The sequence below is a fragment of the Manis javanica genome, chromosome 9 (genome assembly GCF_040802235.1).
Source record: "Manis javanica isolate MJ-LG chromosome 9, MJ_LKY, whole genome shotgun sequence".
Taxonomy (NCBI): domain Eukaryota; kingdom Metazoa; phylum Chordata; class Mammalia; order Pholidota; family Manidae; genus Manis; species Manis javanica.
In genome coordinates this window covers 54,301,261-54,321,545 of record NC_133164.1, presented here as the reverse complement: position 1 = coordinate 54,321,545, position 20,285 = coordinate 54,301,261, and the positions used below count along the sequence as shown (strand labels likewise).

The 20,285-nt window shown below is 31.8% G+C and overlaps 1 protein-coding gene across 18 annotated transcripts in view; it reads left to right on the top strand.

Moving 5' to 3' along the window:
• Window positions 1–20,285, top strand: part of TSC22D1 (TSC22 domain family member 1) — a 159,532-nt gene that overhangs the window by 15,462 nt on the left and 123,785 nt on the right. For 3 of the 18 annotated variants that reach the window (XR_005056925.2, XR_005056924.2, XR_001853593.3), the window contains 2 exons: window positions 15,864–16,033; window positions 16,908–18,952. The exons of 5 other annotated variants lie outside the window; for them this stretch is intronic. Coding sequence is in view for 4 of the 13 variants with exons in the window: in XM_073212592.1 (XP_073068693.1) it covers window positions 15,877–16,099 (223 nt within the window). In the remaining 9 variants the exon portion in view is untranslated. Of the gene's footprint in view, window positions 1–14,587; window positions 14,745–15,863; window positions 18,953–20,285 lie in introns of those variants that run through there. 10 more of the 18 variants (XR_005056926.2, XR_001853596.3, XR_001853594.3 and 7 more) reach the window with 5 other exon arrangements.

Below are 20,285 nucleotides of genomic sequence, written 5' to 3'. Positions count from 1 at the left end.
ACCATTGACACTAAATGCAATTTGATTTTTTTATTGACATTTAAAGTGTCAGAAAACTCACTCCTTTATGTGATGGTGCCTTTTTTCGCTTTGCCTGCCATTTTTAAAATTTGAGAATACGTACACACATATATATAAAGGAATATAATTTTTTAAAGGGACATTTTGAAATTGTTCTTGGATTTCAAAATCTCTTAGGTATTTGAAAGGATGTAATTTAATAAGGATATGCACAATTCTATCTCTGTCCTTAAGGAGAGCTTGCAGTTAAATTCAAGAATAAATGTGTATTTATACATGAAAGAAAAAGGTAATCAGTAACAGGTTCCATATTCTCCTACTGTTTTTGGTTTTATTGCCTCAGTTTTTTCCTATTTATGTGTGATTTATTTTGTAATATTTATACCTACCTTTGTAAGCTGCTTGAAACATTTTAGGGAATGACCTGGGATAGAAGTCCAAAAAATGGGAAAATTGTGACAAGGTATGATATGATATATCACAAAGAGATAACAGAAGGTAAAGATCACCCACCTTTGTGATGAGGTGACATTTGAGAAAAGTTTGATTTAGTAAGTCATTTTAGTAGAGAAAACTTATACTAAAAAGGTTCAAGGTACAGGGAGTATTTATAGAAAAGTACATAGGACATGGTCTAAGTTCATAGGAGATAGCTACTACATACAGGAATATAGAAGATAAGGCTAACTTTGAACAGCCTGAAAGGCAGGATTGAGAAGTCTGGACTTAATTGACACGGAATGGAGGGCCCCTTTCTGTTTTTGCCTGTGTAGCAGCCAGATCAGTGCTGTTTGAGGAGACTGCTGATTTTACTTGGGATGTCTGATTGCTTCCTTCTTTAATGGGGTATGAGAAACTCAGTCATTGCTTTTCTGTCAGTGGTGGAAATAGAGGCGCATTCTCTTTGTAGTTGCAGTCTGAGATGATGGTTTGCATAGTAACCTTGGCTTCATTAGAAAAGCTAAGGAGGGACCCAGTCCACACATGGTAACACTCCACTTAGCCAGAGGTTGAGCACTGGTAACCTAATCCTTTGGAACACAGCTGTGGAATGTAAAGGGCTCCAAAACTACTTGGAGTTGCTATCACAAAATAAAGCCATATGGGCTTTTTTATCCCCCTGGCTATTTTTGCCTAGCATTTTTTGTCCTTTTTGAGACATTTAAAAAAGTCTTACATTTGCTAGCTTTATGTCTTAAAGCAGAAGAGGAACGTGAAGGACAAAAAATGGGATTTCAAGGTGTGTAAGGTTGGGGAAAGTAGCAGTTTATAGCTCACAGCAAGGTAGCAGTTAGAGATTTCAAGAAAACCCCAAAGAAACATGATATAGTATTGAATGTTCACCGGTTGAAAATTAGATTATGTTTGGTATATTATTTTAAGCAAGCATGGACATAAAGAATAAATTCCAAATTATGTTAATTATCGAGCTATGGACAAGTATAAAGGGACAGTATTTTTAGGTGTACCTATGTGTCACCTAACCATGGACAAATAACTTTATTATGTTGCTTTTTTCCCCACTTTAAGATAAGGCAAGTGCTTCACATTTTCCTAGCTTTCAGACTAGTAAGCTTATTCTGTAAGAAATTACATACTGTGTTATACATAAAAGCTATACCTCTACAGATAGAAACTACAGAGAATATTTTCAGTAGTAAAATTAAAAGTGCCTAATAGATGCTAAGATTTAGGTAATTATTAATAATGATTTTTATTTTTAGTGAAATTACTGATAGAAAAATGACATACCAGTTACTCTGCATAAGGTATTTTGTAGATACTAATTTATATATTATGCTCTAATAAAGATTATCCCCCTCCAATTTTTTCTTAAAATATTTTTATTACCTTTCTCAACACAGTAAATCAAATAATTCTGGCAAGGGAAACTGATTTCTCTCTTCTTGGGTGTTTTTTTAATCCTTTTTTTTTAGGAATGGATAACCCATTCCACTTTCTTTCATAAGGAAGTTTTTGTTTATGCTTAATATTAATTTTGTTTTCTTGGTTGTGGTCCTTTTAGATATTTTTTTTGTATTTTCAGTAATGGCAAAGATTTTCTGTTCAGGAAAATACTTTTGTAAAAATTACCTTTTAAAGATGATATTTAGTGAAACATATTAGCAAGTTTATTTTGAAAGAATTATTTTTAAGTTACATTTTTTGCTGATTTTTTTTTTTATTCCTTTGGGTGCAAGGTCATGAAGTGACTTGAGGAAATGCCTGGTGGCTATAGTGCTGTCCAGTGCCCAAGTGCTGATAAACCATCAAACGCCTTTTCCTTTTCTTCCTCTCTTAAAAGGCTTTATCATTGTGAGTAAATTGAGCCATGTCTTGTCTTTGGTTGATGCTCCTTGTTACTGTAGATTCTTAGAATGAAGCATTTGGCTGATACCCAGCTCTTCTTCATCTTCATTGTGTTATTTGCCTCTTTGGGGATCTACATACATTATTTACCAGTTATTCTCTGAAATGAAAGCAGGCTTTATATGCTTGTATAAGCAGCTATATTTTATTATTAGGCATTTTATCTATTTTGAGATTCCAGAGAGGAAGTGTAGATCCAGAATGAGAAGATTGAGATAAGCCCAAATAGGTTATTAATTTCTTGCCTCTATTCTTGAATTTTCCATAATAATAAACCATGATACTTTATCCCAATCCTTTTAGGAACAATTGTATTTAATGCTTATTGAAGGTATATGGTGTTTGAATTAGTATTCTCTTTAACTTTTGAAAAGTATCTCTCTAACTTTTCTTTTTTGTAAATTTTTGTAAGATAGGATCTGAGGATTATATGGCAGAGATAATTCTAAAATTTCTCCCACTATTATTGGCCGATAAATTACTACAGGTAAAATATTGTCAAGTTAAGTAACTTGATCACATAACTACTAAGTGATGGAGCTAGTATTCTATTAGGTGATTTGATTTCAAAGTTCGTACCCTTGGCCATTCTGGAGATTGCCTTGGCCCACTGATTAAGCAGCAGGAGGTGACAGCTGAGAACAATAAAAAGCAGTCCTTAACCTACAAGTCTGGAGGAAGGCCTTATAGACTTTACTGATTTCCCATTATATCCAGTGACTAGTGTTCCTAATGAACCTTTCAGTCTTTATTTGGTTAATACTTTCTCAATACATTTTGAAAGAATTTTCTATCCAAAATGATTAAATTTTCTAAGTATTTGCTAAAGAATAAATTTTTAAATTTGGAAAACTTGCTTAAGTGGAATCTAATATCTAGGAATAAATGAATATAAATATAGATTTATGACATGAACATTTCAATAAATCAGATTGGTAGCCTTCTATTGGTCTCAGTGAGCTTTTACTATAAGCTGGAATACTTAGGGTATTTTTTTTTTTTTTTGATGCTTAATGTCACCAAATTACACTAGAATACTTCCTAAAGTAGATAATTCATATTAATCAGTTGAATCATCATAGCACAGTTTATGATTCAGGTCTTAATTTTGAATGGCTATAGCTTTTATTTGTATCACATGCTTATTGGAACAAGAAAATGATTATTTACATGAACACTGTTAAGTTGAAAAATAGGATTTACCTCATCTTTTTTTTATTATTATCCTAGAAAGGGAGTTTACTTTTAAATCTGAGACAGTTTCATTAGGTATTCTTTTAATTCAGAGTTTTTACAGTACAGTTGTTTTCCTTCATTTTCATTGTATTTTTCCTGATTCATTTATAAACATTGAAACTATAGAAAGAAGTAGGTGGAATTTTTTTTGAAATGTAGTTAATAGTAAAGATCTATCTTAAAAGATACTGTAGCTTAATTTATCACTTAATCATAATATAGTATAAATCTCACATGTTCCATAATTTAACTTACCACTAACATGAAATATCCAAAAGCTGCTGAAAGCCAGTAATTTTCATGTTTTATAAGTTGATTGAATTTCTAGACTTTCCTTATTGATAGGCTTTTGACATTGTAAATTTGCCATTCTCCCCAATCCGTAGGCAGTACATGGAAGAGAGAATGTTTTAAAAGTGGGCCTTTTGTGAAATGGGCAGGCTAAAGGGCCCATTCTGGGTGTTTTCTTTATTTGAAGGTTTAGTTATATTTCCAGTTGTACTAAGGTTCTTAACCCGTGAAGATCTACCAGTAGCTTATTATGAAATCAACTCAAGTATGCAAAAACAAACTTAACAAGTGGATACCTTGGCCTAACAAAAATCAAGTTGTGTTATATTAGAGCTTGTGAATATGTGACCTAAATGCCATTAATACCACTGTTCTGAGGTAGGGACTCAATATGTGAATAAGGGAGAAGAAACAGAGAAATAGAAATAGACCACTAAAGAGGATGGATGGGAAAGAGGAGGATCTGGTGATAACTGATACCTACATCTGTAAATCTAGCTATATAAAGTCTTTTAGAAGAAGTACATAAACTAGTTTAAGCAATTGTTAGCCTAGAGGCTTTTTACAGTACTTATGTTCTTTCCTGAAATTATGATTGATTTACTTAAATGTATTGACTGCTTGTTACATATGTTAGCACTGAGCAGAGGTGCTAAGGATAGAAAGAAAAGTTCTGCTATTGATCTTCAAGAGTTTTGTGTAATACCTTGAAGAGATACCTTAAAATCTTCATATCCAAATTGTTATATTATGCTTATATATTCTGCATATGATATGCATGACAGCTTTTTTATTCATATAAATTGATTAATCAAGGTTGTAGATTAATGAGCATAGAGCATGATGATGTAGAGTTTAACGAGCATTACCCTTCATCAGATCTGGTATCCAATCTTGTTTATGTTACCTCTTCATTGTATGACCTTTGTAAATGTACATGTAAGCCCAATTTCCTTGCCTGTTAAGTGGGGTAATAGCTACCTTTGCACTGTTGTGGGAATGATTAAAGGAGATAAAGTATGTAATACTCCAGTTCAGTTCTTAGAACTGTTTTGTAAACAGTTGCTGCTCTTACTACTATGCCAAATAAGAATAATTCCTCTATTAAACACTGTAAATTAAAAATAAAAGCTTGCCTACATATTCAGAGATTTTCTGTGTACCAATGATTCTGTCTGTACATTTGTGAAATTTTTGGTGTAGCCTCTTTCACCTGTGGTTTTATAAGAATTAATCGGTGCAGAGGAAGAGTGACTGCTTTCTCAATTCCCCTAAGAATGATATGTATCTAGTATCACTATTTTAGATGTGTGAGAGAAAAGTGTATTTTTTACATATAATGGAGGCATCAGGGACTGATTCAGGGACAGGCAGCTAGGACCATACTATATCTAACTATTTGAGAAGTGCTTCCAAATTTTCAAATTTACAGAAACAAAATTGGTTAGAAAGCACACCTTCCTCTCTTTCTTAATGGGGGCAAGGGTTACTTAGAAGGAATGTAGTGTCTTGTAGCAGTTTATTAATATTCCAGAATAGAACCATTACCCTAATGAAGTGATTCTTAAACGCTTTCATTGTAAAGATTGTTTTAGATAGGCACAATGCCTTACAGACCATCTGTTCCATACTCAGTCCCATATGGGACTGAAGACTTTCTCTTAAAATGAATGGAATTAATCAGTTTGTTTTTAATAATGAGTCAGTATCTGGTTTTTAAGTTTCAAAGATTTATTGAACTGGATTTTGAAATCTAGTACAGAAGCTTCAAAATGAGTGTTTTTGGAATGCTAGTTCTTAAAATGAAAAAAATTTTCACTTTGTTAAAAACATCTTGGAGGTTAATACTGCATTTTACTTGGAGGTTGATATTGCATTTTAGTTTATTAAGGACTGAGAAATTCTGCAGGAGAGGATTTTTATTTGTAGACTCCCAACTGTTTTGCTCGGATAACACCTATTAATGTCCTGTAGAATCTAGTCTTTGGAACACACTTTGGGAAGTGTTAACTTGCTTAATTTTATATGTGAGAAATGTTATGGGTCGTGTGGTTAAGTGATGATGGCGGGCTTCAACTGGAGCCCATCTCTACATTTATTATTCAACCCTAACAGTTCCTTTTCTGCTATACACCATAAGTATTTGATTTACATTAGAAATAAAAGTATAGTTGTAGTCATGTGAGAATATATGCCAAGTGGACCATCTGGCAGAAATTGAAGAACTTATTTTGAGAAGTATAGCACTGACATATTCGCAGACTTATTTAATTGGCCCTGTCACTGTAAATGGTTTGCAGACCTTAGGCATAGACTTCATAGGAGTTCTTCCTGGAGGAATCTGTAAATAGAATAGAAAGAACTAGTTAACTCTGTAAACTTTCAAAGATAGAGAAGCTAATCAGAGTTTGTCCTATACTTTGATTACCATTAATATAGAACATTTTACTAACTTTACTTTGTGTTTCTTATGTTTTAGAGTTAAAGCTTGATGTTGCTAACAAAGTACAGAAGCCAGTTGAACATCCCCACCTCCCATTTGTCCATATCCTATGTTATGCATATTGGAGAAATGAAATAAGAAAGAAGTACAAAAAGGAATGTCAAATTCTGAGGAGAAAAATTGAAGTCTGTTTGAGATTAAGATTTATCAAAGGGGTGAAAAGAATGGTTTATTGGAGATGTTTCTGTAGATCTGTTGGTAAATTAAGGAAAGAATTTTTGGCTTTTGGGGGAATGTCTTTGAAGATAGACTGCCATAAAATTGCAGAAAGTCGGAATTTTCAAAGTACTAGCTGCATTTGATAGTTTCAGAGATTTGATTGAAGTTTTGAAGGAAGAAATTGAAAGATATTTTTTTCTAATTAGAAATACTATAAACTGGTATTACTTATGAATAAAATTTAAAGGAGTTGCTTATAAAACACATGAAGGAATGTATATGTGTTTCATTTCTTAATGAAGGTATATCCACATGTGAAGTTTTTTCACTTGCTGAATTGCGAACTTGAGTTCTAGTTGTACTGGCACTTTCAAAGGCGTAATCCAAGGTCTTCTGTGGTTTTCACAGAGTTTTGTTGGAAGTCCATACAATGCTAACTAAGTTCAACACGTTTCTAATTATCAAATCCTATTTCTTAAATTGTTAACTTGATGGTGGTGATGTTCTTTTCCCTTCATACCTTTTCATTTCCTTTTGGCAATATTTTCCTTCAAGACATGGATTGTGACTATACAAATCTTTTCCAAAGTGTTTGGAAAGTATAATCACTATGAAAGCAGTGAAGGGTTAGTAAAATACCAAGATTAGAGGGGGTTTTTTTTTTCCAGGATTTAGTTTAGGATAGCATATTAGATTGGACATTTTTCATTTTTCTGGTTTTTAGTCTCATTACTATGTTGAAATAAACTACCTGAGGAGTAGTTGACAAACATGGGCTATCTTAATTTCTGATGGTTGACTGACATGGGCCTGAAGTTGAGGATGCTTTCTCTCTGAGACTTGTGGATACTATTGATATTATGATTTTCTTTTTTGTCATTGCAGGCCCAGTGGGCAGACAAGTTATATATAGTAGAAGAGAATAGACTAAAGGTGTTATTTGTGATTAGATATCTGCCCTATTTTTTTTAAACTTACCCAAATTTATTGATATTGGAAAGCATCCTGATCTTACCAAAGTGTTGAATGCTTCTAATATCATATTCACATTGATAAACTTATATTGATTTTTACTGGACTCAATTTGAGGTGAGGAAGAGAATGACCTTCCTTTGATCTTGTCATTATGCAGAAAAATTCAAGTAGATACATTGTAAGCTATGGGTAAATAATTTTTTAAAAATATTAAAATTTAAGGCAAATATTACATCCATACAAGATATTATATACTCTGTAAGAAACTAAAGACTGCTCTTTAGTAGTAACAGAATTGAGCCCTGAATCAGTAGAGAATAGAATCTAGTTTGTTATTGCCAGATTATTATTTTAGTCATGCTCGTAACAGAAATGACTTAAGTTGTAGATAAAATGTTTAAATTACATTAAGGTAATTAAACTCATTAAACTCTATGAATTTCTCATACATTTGAAAGACTGTCCTATATATTTGTTAGGCAAGTCAATAAACACGTAGCACATAAAGTAGAAATTCTAATTAGAAAACTTTTCTGCATCTTGCTTTTTTTGTAGATACTTAAAAGGTGAGAGGTATTTCTGCTTAGCATTTCAACGTACTTGTAGATACAGGCTTTTCAGGTTCAGTAGGAACATCAGTTCCTAGACTATTTTATTTATGTTGGTGATACTGAGTTTTGCTATACTTTATTTCTAAGTTTTATTATCTTAAACTTTCATAGGTTGCTACAAATGGCAGAGTAAATGACTGTCAGCTAATCATTGTTTAACTGAAATTGAAGGAAAAAATTTCAGAGTACTACTTAAAATGTGTTTATCTTAGCATTTTAGCATATACTAAGTATTTAAAAAGAAAATGTTTAATTGCTAATCACAATAATAAGATTTGAAAAAGTATAAAATTAGTTAAGATTCAGGATCCAGGAGACAAACTGGTTTTGAATTTCCTCCCTACAAGTTAGTAGGTGTATCATCTTAGGTGAGTTGTTTCACTGCTTTTTTGTACCTTTGTTTGCTTACTGGTAAAATTGTGATAATTAACATATTGTATATATCCTATAGTCATTGAGAGGATTGAATGAGGCAGTATATATAAAATGCATAATACATTACTTGCCATATACTAAGCTCTCAATAAATGTTAAAAAATAAGAGGTTATGAATAATTTACTTTGTAATTAATTTTATAAGTGAGGTTAAATTATTTGGGAGTGTTATCAATTGACTTTTAGTAAAAACAAAAGTAGGGATGTTTATGACACTCTTTCCTATGGGAATTTTTAAAGAAAAAAATGAACAAAAGTTTTTATTCCTTCCATTTTTATAATGCAGGAATAAAAATTCATACATTTTAATTTAAATTTTAAGACTGTTCTTTACTTATTCTGTCCTATGCTTTTGTAGTCTAAAGTTAATTTCCATACTAGTTGTTTAATATAAAGATACTTCAGTTTTTCTGTTAGTAGGTGAGATTTTTGATCTCTCACATACTTTCTTCTGAATCAGAGTTCTCTGCATAGAGAGCTATTTACCAAAGAAATTACAAAATGTGAATAAGACTATCACTATCTGATACTTTTCTGATATTAGTACAAAGCATGACATAATACTGTCATTCCATTAAGATTAGTTTTTAAAGAAAGTTTGTAGTAAACTTTTCATATCAATTAAAAAAAGTAGATTTATATTTCCCAGTGGACATTCCATGGGTGTGTCAGATATGGTACCTTATTCAGAAACTTTTATTTTTTATTTTTAACTTTATTTTAAAATAATTTTAGACTTAGCAAAATGTTGCAAGAAAAGTGCATAATGTTCTGATATACCTTCATCCTTTCCCATGTTCTGCATAACTAGAATAAACTCATAGGAATCAGGAATTACTACTAATCAGTCTGTAAACTTTATTTGAATTTTAACGTTGTTCACTAAATCTACCTTTTTCTGGTTCAGGACCCATTCTAGGATATCATATTGAACTTAATTGTAATGTCTCCTTAGTCTCCTTCAGTCTGACTGGTTCTTAATTCTTTATCTTTCATGACATTGACACTTTTGAACAAGAGTACAAACTAGTTAGAATGTCCCTCAAATTGTGTGTCTGGTGTTTTCTCATGATCAGTTGAGACTATATATTTTTGATAATGATACCACTAAAATGTTATGTCCTTATCAGTGTATTATATCAGAAGGTATATGATAATGATTTATTCCATTACTAGTGATGTTATCATAGTCATTTGGTTAAGGAGGTATCTGTGGGGTTTCTACACCGCTAAATTACTCTTTTCCCTTTGTAAATAACAAATGCCTTGTGGGGAGATATTTTGAAATTATGTACATAGCCTGTTTCTCATCATACTTTCACCCATTAATTTTAGCATCCATTGATGATTGTTGCTTGACAAGAACCATTTGAATTTCATTCATCATCTTTTTGTTGTTGACTGATCTATTTCTTGTCGTAGATGGGTAAGACTCACAAAAGAATTAGTGTAAAGGCAGTCTAATTCATAAAACATGAGTGTTTTTCTTTCTATAGTCATTTATATTCATCATCTTCTGAATGTAGTATAGTACAGCACAAGATCCTGGAATAAAATATGTGGTAGAAAAATAATCCATTTTTCCCCCAATACCTTATATCTACTTACATGTTAGCCAGATATTTCATACTCGCAGAATAAGCAGGTGAAAAAAGATGCTGAAGGGGTGAAAGTTAATGGGTTAGGTTAATTATGAAAATAACTTTGCCAGATTTAGATATTATTTTTAGAAATCTCTGGAGATTTTTCTTAAATTCAAGGTTTTTTAATTTTAATTTTTAATTAAAATGTTTTAATTTAGAAATTCAGAGATTTTTTTTCTTAAAGTTATTTTAAGGCTTTCTCTTATCTTTTATAGAAGCCTTTTTCATTCAAAAGAGGCAGAGGCAAATTTAAAGGCACCTTGAACTTGAATTGACATTTTTGTAGTTGATACATATTTTTATGATTGCCTTTTATCTTTTCTGTAGTGGGTTAACTACTCTAAAAGATATATTGTGCATTGTTTCTTTTTTTATCTGTTTGTTCTTGATCTTAAACAGTAGCGGAACATGAAGACACAGTTGGGTTAGCTATTTATTTCTTGTCTATGTTTTATCAAATATTTGACATCTAAGCCTAGTGGAGTAACATGAATCTCAATAACACTTTTGGATATTATCTTTTCCAAAAAGATAAAGAGAAAATATACTGGTAAATCTTGGAATTTGGCATTAGATGTTGAGTTCTTAAAAACTCTAATAGGATGTTTCATTCATTACAACTTTCTTCCTTTTTAGGAAATGGCTTTCCATGATTAAGCATGTATCCTCATGATGCTATGAATTCCTTAAAGTTTTCAGGCTTTTTTCTGATTTTGGTGTTTTTAAGGTGTATCCCATTTGACAATAGGGATTTCTTTTGTGGTTTAGAAATATTTTCCTCCAGAGTCAATATAATACATTGGCTAACTAATTCCAAGGAAGCTGGGTTTTGTTTGTTCCTCACTTTTTAAAATTGAAAATTTGAAATTGGATATTTGGCAAACTGGTTTGTTTTCTTACTGATTTTAAATCTGGAAAAGTACATTAGAGAATCCATCATCAGTTTAATAATTTAGCTAAAATTTTATATCACCTCAGTATAATACCTTTGAAGTTCTACAGACCATACACAAAAATTAATCCTAGAAGCTGCTGACCTCTGAAAGAGCTATGAAAGTAGGTCTTTGCTAGTTTTTAGTCCCTTTAGGATTAGAAAGTTGAACTTTTAAGTGTCTGCTTTAGATATTAGCCAATTGACAAAATTCTCCTTTAACTTTTTTGTTTACTGATTAGTGAACTTCATTTATTTGTAAAACATTTGCTGAATTTACTTACCTCAGTGATGCCACACACTTTTCTAGGGGCTGGATATACAAACACTGCTTTTGTTAAGGTTGTACTTTGATTTTCTTCTTAATGCCAGCTGGGACTGTTCTGGACACTTGGAGAGATTTTGAGAGATTCTTTTCCTTTATAGAAGTGCCTGAGAACCAGTAAGAATGAATGATAAAAGATGAATGAGGAAAAGATATTATATCATGCTCCCAATTTAGCATAGAATAGCTCATTTTATGAATAGTCTGTAAATCTATAAATTAGCAAGTTCAGCGTCAGATCAGTTATATCACAAGAAATCAGTCTTTGAAGAAACATGTTATTTTCTGTTTCATTGCTGAAAAATGACCAAGCGTAGCTTTCCTCCTTTGGTATTAGAAATGCTTAAAACTAAGAAGCAGTGTATACTCATTTAATAATTTAGTATTAAGAACATATTGCAAATAGTCTAGTTTATACATTTCTGGTAGAATTTCTCTGAGAGCGGCATTTATGTATAAAATATTTTGATTTATTGCTTCTGATTTGAATATAACTTTTCAGGAAAAATCTTTGAGACTTTATGGAAAAATGTGAAAATGATTTTATTAATGTACTGGTAGATTAATAAACCTTATAACACCTGTTTTGAGTTTCTTTGTGGCATTTCCACATTGCTGATTTGCTTAGCTTTGGTTTGTAATTTACTCTGTAATGGTTAAAATGCAAGTCCTGCAGAGGAGTACTTATTTTTTTTCCCCCCTCTTGAAACATCACATAGAAGAATACTGTCTATTAAAATAGAATTAAATAAGGTCCTTCCTTCAGTAGTAGTCTCAAAAAGGCTGCTCTTTCTTGTTGGACTAATGATCTCATTTTGAAAGTGCCTTTAAATTTTTCTATATAAATGATACATTATCAAATCCACAGTTTTCATAATATTAACTCCTGAAGCAAAAGAGATACCAGCTTTCCTCAGTGATTCAAAATAACTTCTATTTAGGGAAATCTATTTGTTTATTTGTTTTTGAGTGTAAATATATTGAATTCACAAGTTTTGATACTTCAGGCAAAGAAGTTGCATCCTGAAAGTAATCTGATTTGGGGGATGTTTATAAGTGGACCTACTTCTTCAGCCTACTCTTGTATTTAATATGTCCTATTACCTAACCTGAAGATGTTTGTTTTTTTAAATCTAAGTCTGTTGTGTTTTAGTTATATTTTGTGGGGTGTGGTAAATAAATCAAGGATTTGGAGCTCCTACTGAAGGAGAAACTGTAAATTTTGCTCAGTATTAATCTGAGCAAGATATGGTTTCTTGGGAGTTGTTCATTTTCATAATATAATAGGCCTGTAAACTTAAATAATCACCAGGTATATTTGCTATTCTAAAATGAAATACACAGATTTTGCATGCATTTTGAATCAGATATATTGTTGCTACTGGTTAGTATTAAATAAATGAAGGAAAACTGGGGAACTTGGAAAAATCGTATCATTTTATAGTTTTTGAATGTATTTTTAACTATCTTAAATTTAGTTAAGTTTTACTTATTTCTCTATGTGGTAATCTAGTAATTTTCATGGCTTATATTGAATATTAATTAGACATGAAAAAGAATAATTTGTCAAGGAAACTGATTAGAAAAGATTAGAGGATGATTATTTGATAATTTTAAAAGCACTTTGGGAATACCTGTTTGCAGTGTTTACAGTAGTCCTCCCTTATCTGATGTTTCAAAACCCACTGTGGAAACCTGAAACTGTGGATACTACTAGATCTTGTATATGCTATGTTTTTTTCTATATGTACATAACTATAATAAGGTTTAATTTATAAATTAGGCACAGTAAGAGATTAACGACTAAAATAAAATAGAACAATTACAGCAATATTCAGTTGACCCCTGAAGAGCATGGGTTTGAACTGTGTGGGTCCACTTAAACATGGATTTTTTTCAAGACATATATATAGGAACATTTCTTGGAGATCTGTGACAATTTGAAAACACATTTTCTTTTCTCTAGCTTACTTTATTATAGGAATACAATACATAATACGTATGCAAAATATGTGTTAATTGGCAGTTTATGTTATTGGCAAGGTTTCCAGTCAACAATAGGCTATTAGTAGTTAAGGATTTTCTATGGTGGTGGGGTGGGGGTGTGGGGTGCTTGTTATCTGTAACCCCTCTGATGTTTAAGGGTCAACTATACTGTAATAAAATTTATGTGAATATGGTCTCTCTCTCTCTCAAAATATCTTTTACTCACCCTTCTTGTGATAATATGAGGTGATAAAATGCCTTTGATGAGATAAAGTGAGGTGAATGACTCAGTCATTATGATGGAGCATTAGGCTGCTACAGACCTTCTGAGAGGAAATCAGATGGAGGACCATCTGCTCCCAGATCGCCACAGACTGTGGGTAGCTGAAACCATGAAAAGTGAAACGGGGGGGTAAGCGGGGACTGCCGTAGGTACAGTGAAAACATAAAGAAGAACTCAGACATATTAACTTTAAGCCTTTCTCATTTGTTAAGGAGCCGCCCCTTAAGAACTCCATCTGTGGAATACTTTGTTAATCAATTTGGGATTTTTGATTCTTGAAAATACCTAGTTAGATTATATTTCTTAAGATATTCAGTATTCAGATCTTTTTCTAATTTGTACTCCTTTCCTTTCAACATCCCTCATATGCCTTCTCAATGTGGTTATACATTAACTGGTGGCTATACAAAAACAGTTTTAAGTTACTACTCAAAAAAAATACATTGTCTCTTTAAAACTGAAGGACTTTAGGCCTTAAAATCTATTGGAAATATAAAATGAAAAAATAGCTGCCGCATAGGCTCATAGAGTACTTTCATAGTTATTTATTTGAAACCTCTTGCTAGATGGCAGTGTCACCTCCTTGACTTCTTTTAGATTTCTTTTTTCATTTCATTCTTTAATTTTTGGAAATTACAGATTTGATGAGTAAATTCATAGGTTTTCTTTTCTTAGTCCAAACTGTTTTCATTTCTCACTTGTACACAAATGAATATATTCAATTGTAGAAGGTTAGTTAGCTCATTCTTTCATCTTCAGGCTATAAAAGAAAATTAATCCAAATGTTGTTAGGTAATGGAATAACTGTTCCTTTTCAGCTATTGGTATATTACCAAACTGGCCAGCAAAGCCAGCAGGAAGTGAAGGCATTAAAACACTAACTTTGCTTGATGCTACCTTCTTAGTGCTGAGACTATAACCTTTGTTGGTTGATTGATAGAAAACAAGAGAGCACAATCCTCGTTCCACTAACAGGTAAGGAACCCTTGTAATAACTAGTCGGTGTGAAAAGGAGATTACTTAATAGCATTTTTTCCCCTTAATTTATCTCCAAATATAACACATCCCTGAAATAGGATAGTGTGACTATGTTCTCTGCAGTAGATATATGCAGCACCGTTCTATAATAGGAGTGTGTCACTCTGTACCACTAAGTATAATTGATCTGTTCTCCACTGTTAAAATTTATCCTGCAGTCCCTATAACTTTAAATATATATCTGCCTATCTTATTCTCCTTTCAGCTTCTCCTTGATCAGATGCTTATGTGCTTTGAACTTCATTCTCTTATTTACCTTATTCCTGTAATACAATAACTATTTTCCAGTATCTTTATCATCATCTGTTATTTGGGTATATCTTACTGCTTTAATTTCTGCATTATAGCCATTAGTGATTATTTTCTGGTCCTTCTTGACCCCAAAACAAATGATCACACATTTTTAAAAGATTTTCTGTATTCCCTATGTCCACTATTCTACCCTCCCACTTTTAATTATGAGTGCTTGAAGAATAAGTCTTTTTCAGTGACAGCAGTCATAGTTTGATAAAACTCAGGTTTAGATTTATATTGCTATAATGTGGGACTGTAGTCTGATTAATTCTTTCTATTACTAAGGACTTAAAAACTGAAGAACAAATTCAGATTCGTAGAAAATTTCCAGGGTTTAGTAGTGCTGTTAATATGCCGGTTATTCTATTTCTACCTTTCAATCCATCTTCTTCTCTTTGACAGAAGAATTAATGGGACTCCTCCCTTGATATACCTGAGATGAGGTTGAGTGCCTTTCCCTGTCCTTTTAAGACAATTGTGTTCTTGTTTCCAGTTAAAATTTATCAGTTTTTGATTCAGTCTTCCACTTGAAGTTGAGTTTGTCATAGAATGTGTCACGGCTTAAACCAAGATAGGTCCCTTCTTAATAGTTACTGAGGAATTAATCATTTGTGGTGACAGACTTATAAAATTCAAATTAAGACAGTAAAGAAAGTATGCCCAAAGGTAGCTCCTTTTTATCCTGAGGATAAGTCATTAGAAACTCAAATGACCAGAGAATGTAATTTCTTAATAAGAATTTTTTCTTAAATCTATATTCAGCTCTCTATTTCAGTGCTTCTCTCCTACCAGAGGTGCAAGGAGTGATCCTAGAACCACAGATACAGCCAAGACCACGGAGAGCTTTTGACGTCAGGGGTCCACTTTCTCCACTGAACCCTTGGAGGCAGAATATCCAGCTTCTGGAGAGAGTGGGAAAGGATAATAAACAAGTGGGTGCTTTCCATTATTTACTTGGGTTTATTTATAGATTGGAATGTCCTTCCATTGCCCATTGAATTTTATTGGTAAACTCCTTAGGTTCATGTAAGAACCAAGTGGGGCTGTTTGTTTTCTCTAAGAATGCTAACTAGTGCCCATTCAAAAAAGAGACCTAAAATAATTTTCCTTCCATATAATTAAAGCAGTAGATGATTTCGGGTACTTGATTTGGTGAATGCCTGTGTAGTTCACAGGTTAAAAAAGGGAATGTTTGTCCATTTTAGTCTTACCTTAAATGGTATCAGTGGATACCTAAGTACTTTTTTATATTCCAGTAATTAAGTTTCTGTATTTTATCTTTGGGCAAGTTGGACATCTGAATTCTAATTTACACAGCCTGATGTCCATTTGTTATCCTACCCTGTTAGTAAGATATTTTTCATCTTTTTCCTACCTCAGACTTTAGGACTTCATATTAATTAGATCGTTTAGAAGATGGAATGAGAATACTGTTATGGTTTTACTGTCAAATCTAGGCTTCATTTTTTTTAATAAGATAAATATGAATGAATATAAGTTTCAGGATATAATATCCCTGAAAGTTATGTTAAATATATTCCCAAGTAGTTTTCTAATCCCTAGGAATTGTTACCTGTGGCAAAAGAGCCTTGTCCTAGATTTTCCCCATGGCATTAAGATGGTTTTCTCTTAGTTTCTTTGATGCCAAGGGTAGGATTTGATTCCAGGAAGTTCTCATCATCTATAATGGGTAGAACGTGAACTTGGTGCGTTTGGCAAGTTTTCATTTTTCCTTGGTGGATTCCTTCTATGACTCCAGGTATCTTGATAATGGGAGACTGGTTTATTTGTTCTCTAATTGCCCAGATTTCTTTCAACTGGTAAACATCATACTTCTTCAGCAAAAGGAACTCTTCTAACAGAGTCTTCATGGATGATATGTGTCCCACATGCAGCACCTGCAGTTTGGAAGGCAGTGGTGAATGGAGCCATGCAATGTATCTAGAAGACACAAGGATGAGAGAGCCACCTGATCTTGTCATTTACAAACTTTCAGATTTACTCTGGCATACTCTTGGTCTGGAAATGGAAAGGCTCAAATAATGAAATAATTTTTTCAGATGGGAAATTTTATATGGCCATGAAATATTCCTTTCTATTCAGAAGACTGAAATAGAGAAGCTTGAGAGACTCCCTTCTTTTAAAAAGCAGCTCTCTGTATCTGTTTCACTTGAAAGAGATTTGTGGGATTGAAAATCACCTAAATGAAACAGGCAAACTTTTTTTTTTTCATAGTGTATAGGAGATCCAAAAAACTTAATGAAACTTTTATTCCCAATTATTTTTAATAATAGGATACACTCTTTGAGCTTATCTTTTTTGGTCTTGAACCTTATTCTTATTTGTCAAATCAACAAATTCTAGTATAGAAATAGAAGAAACATCTTTTGAGATCAAAGCAGATTTTGTTGGTCTTGTAAAGTAGTAAATACCTGTTAAAGTTCAGTTATTGTTCTGCATTGAAGGCATACTAAAATTTGAATGATTCTAAAACAGGTATTTTATAGAGCAAAGACAATTAGTATTAGAATAAGACTATATGTGAATTAGTATTGCAAAATAATTATCCAAACTACCATTTAATAGAAGTAGTTAATCAAAATGTTTCTCTCTTGGTATCAATAAACTGGTCAGTTAAAAGCTATTAAAGAGGTTTTTAAAAGTTACCTGATGCTGCCAGTTTGTTTTATTTGGTATACATTTTAAGAAGAGAAATCCTAGAGTTAATATGGAGGCACATAAAATGTTTAATAAACCTTTAAAGGTTTTAGAAACCACAGTTGCTAAATTATAGCCTGGCCTTTAGACTTTCTTGGCTATCTATTTAGACCTATTTTTTTCCCTCTAATTAGAAATCAAATTTTGTATGTATGGAACTTTAAAAGTAACTTTAAAAGATCAATGTGAACTAAAATTTCTCTAGAGACCTTTGAATTCCCATACAACTTTTTATGCTTGATTTGTTTTTGTTAAATGTTAGTAAGATAGTTTTTATAAATGCATATAAATTACCAAATAACTAAGAAAGAACTCAGAGGAACTGAAAGTGAAATTTGTTTGGAAATTAAGTTAGTTGAACTCTGAACCATGGTACAAAGCAGTTTATGGCCTGTGAGATTATTAGCCTTTTATTTCAGCTTTGAAGATAAAAAGTGATTTAATCCCTTAATCTCCTGCTTTGATTAAATTTTAGCTCTGTTCCTTAAAGTGTGCAAAAGAAATGTAAGTGCATTTCTATTCACTTCTGCCACTAAAAGCTATTTAACAGTGAAACTTCTTGTATATTTGTGTGAACCGATTTGTTTATTTAAGCTCTTATTTGATACATTTTCTTTTCAGATTTTTTAATATTTTGTGTCACAATATGCAATCCTATATTTTTCAGTGTCTATTTTCTGGCTATTAATATAAGCTTTTTTTCTAGAATGGCTAATTATGTAATATTTGTATTATGTGATCATTTGAAACTAATAAATATTTTCTCCATGAAAAAAAATGCACTTACTGATAAATGGCTTATTTTTATTTCAGGAGTAGAAAATGAAAACTACAATAATACTTTTAAGTGTATTTTAATTTTATGTGTCTTCCTCTAATTAATTTATGAATATATATCCTATCTTTGTATGTTAATCTTTTTTAGAAAAACAATTTTAAACTATTAAAATGATTGTTCATTGGGTCACCCAGTGCCAAATGTATGAAGTAGGTGATCTATTTAGTCAATTTTTTGCATTTTCCTGATTATACTTCAGTTTACCTTTGTTTCTAGACTTGACCTTTTTTGTAGGTGCCATTTTTGTATGTCAGTTTTTCCCAAACCATTAAAAGTCATGAGTTAATATTGTAAATATCAGGAGTATTGTGGTCAAATCTTTTAAAATGAGGTTGATCAAAATATAACCCCTTATAAAACAGCATACAAAAAACAGTTCCTCTACCCAGAAAAAGGATATATGAAAGTAATGGGTGATTGGAGGACTACCTAATTCATAGGAGCTGTTAACAGGAGAGGAAAAATGTTTTATATTTTAGTGTTCTCCTTGAATAAATAATTTTAGGAGAAATCTTGACTTCAGAGTCTCTTTTAATCTTATCAAAACAACATGGGCAAGGAGATTTGGTTTTAATGATTCTTTATAGCTACATAAATTTAATTGAACTACTGTAACAACATACCTTTTCTATTATGCAGAGTCCACTAAAAGCAAGAGGATTTATTTCCCTTTTGATTTGAAGAAACCTTAATAAGTAGGCTCCAAAAATTAAACATTAAGACAGGGTTCTAGGCAAGAAATAAAAGGTCAATTAATGACAACTTGTGGATTAAAATGAAATAATTTGGCCTCCCAAAGAAATTATACTCTGAGAAAAATATTTATAAAAGGTAATTATGATTTAGAATAGCTGCTGTATTTGGGTGATGGGAAAGGAAGTTAGAATTCTTGGGTTTCTTAGTTTGGTGAGTTTTGGAAAAGATGAGAAAAGATTCTCTGGATAAAGTTTTTTTAGAATCAAAGCTGTTAAAAGACTTATGGATATAATATATTTCAGTGGAAGACTATTTTTTTACTTGAATACAAAAAGTTTTATGTCTTAATTTTATGTGTATAAAAGGGTGGGTGTGGGGGATTAAATAAAAGTCCTATACAAGAAGCTTTAATCATACTGTAGAAATAATGGTGAAATGAGTTTCAAATTAATTTTTTATTACATGGGCTCTTCTCTACACTGTCAATAATTTCAAAATAAAAGTATACAGAATGTTAAACATGGCTTACATTTATATCCTTGAGGTATAAGAACATAAGGCTTATTATTTCACCAGCATCATTGAATTAACTATAGTATAAAATTTTGTTTTATTTGTTCTTTAATAAGGAAACAGGTTTTATTTTTAATAGCTTCTGTTTAAAAAAGTAAATGTCACATAAGTAGTGTGACTGGCAAAGTACTGACCATTTTAGCTTATTGTAAATATGTACACAGATCTTATTTTATTTTGCTGTGTTGAAACAATTGAGCAAAATGTCAGTGCTTAGATGTCCTAAGCAATTTCTTGTGTTCTTTTTATTCAGGTATTTTTCTCATTAAAAAGATTTCACATTAACTTAGTCCTCAAATGTGAAAGATTTGTGTTTCCAAAAATAAGCACATGTGCTCTTAAGTTTTTTTCCATTAATG